We start from the raw sequence: 3,415 nt of genomic DNA on the forward strand, positions 1-3,415 counted from the left end.
GATAACTTTCACCAACTATTATTTTGCCACTTACCTAAGCTCAAAACTTGAGATACAACACTTGAACACTTAAAATATCACATAACACATCATTTTTAATTTATTACTCACCCTTCTTGTCTTTCGATGAAGATACGAGTTAATTTAGACATTTTGAAAAGTCGGGGTGTTACATTCCTCCCCTCTTAGAAACATTCGTTCTCGAATGAAAAATCTAAGGCACACTTTTTAGTCCTTAGGAGTTACTAGAATTAAGGCAGTGTATCCTTTGTAAATGTCACTATTCAGGAACCTAAAATGTAAAATTTCTAGCAATAGTGTATATATATATATATATATATATATAGGTATCTTACCTTACTGCCCTAATATAAACTGATATGACATCATCCTGGGGTATGAAACAAGTGAGGATATTTGGACCTCATGCCATCCTCAGCCTCCCATGTCACCTCTTCTCTATTTGTATTCTTCCACAATACTTTAACCGAAGCCACCTCTTTGGTCCTCAATTTACGGACCTGCCAATCTAATATAGCAACTGAAGTTTCCTCGTAGGACAACTCTTTTGTGATCTGAACACCCTCAACTGGGACAACCTGAGAAGGGTCTCCTACACACTTTTGTAGCATCGATACATGGAAAACTGGATGAATAGATTTTAGCCAAGGCAATTCTAACTCATAAGCCACTCCCCTACCCTTCGAAGGATCCGATATGGCCCAATCAATCTTGGACTAAGCTTTCCCTATTTTTCAAATCGCATAACACCTTTCATAGGTGAGACTTTTAAGAATACCCAATCATTGACACAAAACTCTAAGTCCCTTCATCACACATCTGAGTATGACTTCTGTCATCTTTAAACTGTTAGCAGTCTCTCCCGAATGAGCTTAACTTTATCCACTGTGTGCTGGACTAAGTCAAGTCCAATCAACCCTGACTCACCTACCTAGAACCATCCAATGGGGAATCTACATGTTCTCCCATACAAAGCCTAATAAGGTGCCATCCCAATGCTGGAATGATAACTATTACTGTATGGGAACTTTATAAGAGGTAAGTGGTCATCCCAACTCCCCTTGAATTCTAGCGTGCACGCCCGCAACATATCTTCGAGTGTCAAAACTGTGCGCTCAGCCTGGCCATCTATCTGAGGTCGAAAGGCAGTACTAAGATTAACGTGTGTCCCAAGTCCTTTCTGGAAGGACTTCCAGAAGTTGGCAGTAAATTGTGTGCCTCTATCAGAGATAATAGATACTGGGACACCGTGTAGCCTAACAATCTCCCTAATATAGAGCCCTGCATAGTCTTTGGCCGTAAAAGTAGCCCTGATTGGTAAGAAGTGGGCTGATTTTGTTAGTCTATCAACAATTAGCCAAATAGAGTCAAACTTGCGACGCGATCGAGGTAACCCTGTAATAAAATCCATAATAATTGCTTCCCACTTTCACAAAGGAATGACTATCTCCTGAACTAGCTCAGCGGGCTTTTGGTGCTCAACTTTCACCTGTTGGCAATTAGGACACTGTGCCACAAACTCAGCAACGTCCTTCTTCATCCCGTGCCACCTATAGATCTCCTTAATATCATGGCACATCTTCGTCGAACCAGGGTGACTAGAATAACGGGAATGATGTGCCTCTTCCGTAATTCAATATTGAAGCCCTGCAACATTTGGAACACAAAATCGACCGCTATATCTGAGGACTCCATCTTTTGCTATATCAAACGCTAAAAACTGTGGATCCTGACCCTTGGCTCTAAGTTGCTCTAAGCTAGGATCCTCTTGTTGCCGTGACTTTACTTCTACAACTAGAGATGATACGGCTGTGTCCTGAATTGTGACCCCACTATCGTCTACCTCTAACAATCTGACTCCTAAGCTAGCTAACTAATGAAGCTATCACACTAGCTTCCGCTTCTCAACACCTAAGTGGGATAAACTACCCATAGATTTTCAACTGAGGGCATCGGCTACCACATTCGCCTTTCTTGGATGATATAAAATATCCACGTTGTAGTCTTTCAGTAACTCAAATCATCGACGATGTCGCAAATTTAACTCCTTCTGTCTAAATATATATTGAAGGCTTTTATGATCTGTGAAGATGTCAGCATGAACGCCATACAAATAGTGTCTCCAGATCTTTAACGCATGCACAACTGCAGCCAACTCTAAGTCATGGGTCGGCTAGTTCTTCTCATGTTTTCTCAACTGCCTTGACGCATTTGCGATAACTTTACCATATTGCATTAGAACACATCCTAACCTAACACCAAAAGCATCACAATATACCGCATAGCCTTCTGAACCGTCTGGCAATGCAAGAACTGGTCTTGATGTCAACCTGTCCTTCAGCTCCTGGAAACTGTGCTTGCAAGCCTCAGTCCACTGGAACTTAGCTACTTTTTGAGTCAGCTTTGTTAATGGGCTTGAAATTGAAGAAAATCCCTGTACAAACCTTCGGTAGTACCTAGCTAACCCTAAGAAACTACGAACCTCAGTCGGAGTCATGGGTCTGGGCCAAGTCTTTACGGCTTCAATCTTTTGTGTATCAACCGCAATGCCTGCATCTGATACAATATGGCCTAAGAAAGCTACAGAGTCTAACCAGAACTCACACTTACAAAACTTTGCACAAAGTTCCTAGTCTGGAAGAACCTGAAGGACTGCTCGCAGATGATTTTCATGCTCATCTTTTGAACGTGAATACACCAAAATATCATCAATAAATTACAAACAAGTTTAGATACTACCTGAATATACTATTCATCAGGTCCATGAACACTGCTGGGGAATTAGTTAATCCAAAAGACATTACCAAGAACTCAAAGTGTCCATATCTAGTTCTAAAAGCTGTCTTTGGAACGTCTTTCTCCCGAACTCGTATCTGGTGGTACCCTGATCTTAAATCAATCTTTAAGAAACACTTAGCACCTTGTAATTGATCAAACAAGTCATGTATCCTCGGAAGGGGATACTTATTCTTTATAGTTGCGTTATTCAACTATCGGTAATCGATACACATCCTCAGTGAGCCATCTTTCTTTCTCACAAATAATACTGGTGCTCCCCATGGTGAAGCACTAGGCTTGATAAAGCCTTTATCAAGCAAATCTTTCAACTGATCCTTTAACTCTTTTAGCTCAGCAGGCGCCATTCTATAAGGAGGGATAAATATGGGTTGTGTACTTGGTAGCATATCGATAGCAAAATCAATTTCTTGTTCTGGAGGGATACCAGGGAGTTCGTCTGGAAATACATTTAAAAACTCATTAACTACCGTAATAAACTGAAGAGTCGGTGGTTCTGCATTTTGTCATTGCTGTATCGCCTTTCCATTCCAGAACTGCCTCTCCTGGAAGGTGGAATCTAACAATCTTTGTTCGACAGTCAATATTAGCATAACAA

At 40.9% G+C, this 3,415-nt stretch overlaps 1 protein-coding gene across 1 annotated transcript; it reads right to left on the reverse strand.

Moving 5' to 3' along the window:
- Nucleotides 1-2,194: 2,194 nt before the first annotated feature.
- On the reverse strand, nt 2,195-3,164 carry LOC125842773 (uncharacterized). The gene is made up of 2 exons (XM_049522090.1): nt 3,069-3,164; nt 2,195-2,455 (listed from the first exon to the last, which is right to left on the reverse strand). Exons 1-2 carry the CDS (start codon nt 3,162-3,164, stop codon nt 2,195-2,197), a joined length of 357 nt encoding a protein of 118 aa, XP_049378047.1.
- Nucleotides 3,165-3,415: the final 251 nt, after the last annotated feature.

This window comes from Solanum stenotomum, chromosome 10 (genome assembly GCF_019186545.1).
Source record: "Solanum stenotomum isolate F172 chromosome 10, ASM1918654v1, whole genome shotgun sequence".
Taxonomy (NCBI): Eukaryota; Viridiplantae; Streptophyta; class Magnoliopsida; order Solanales; family Solanaceae; genus Solanum; species Solanum stenotomum.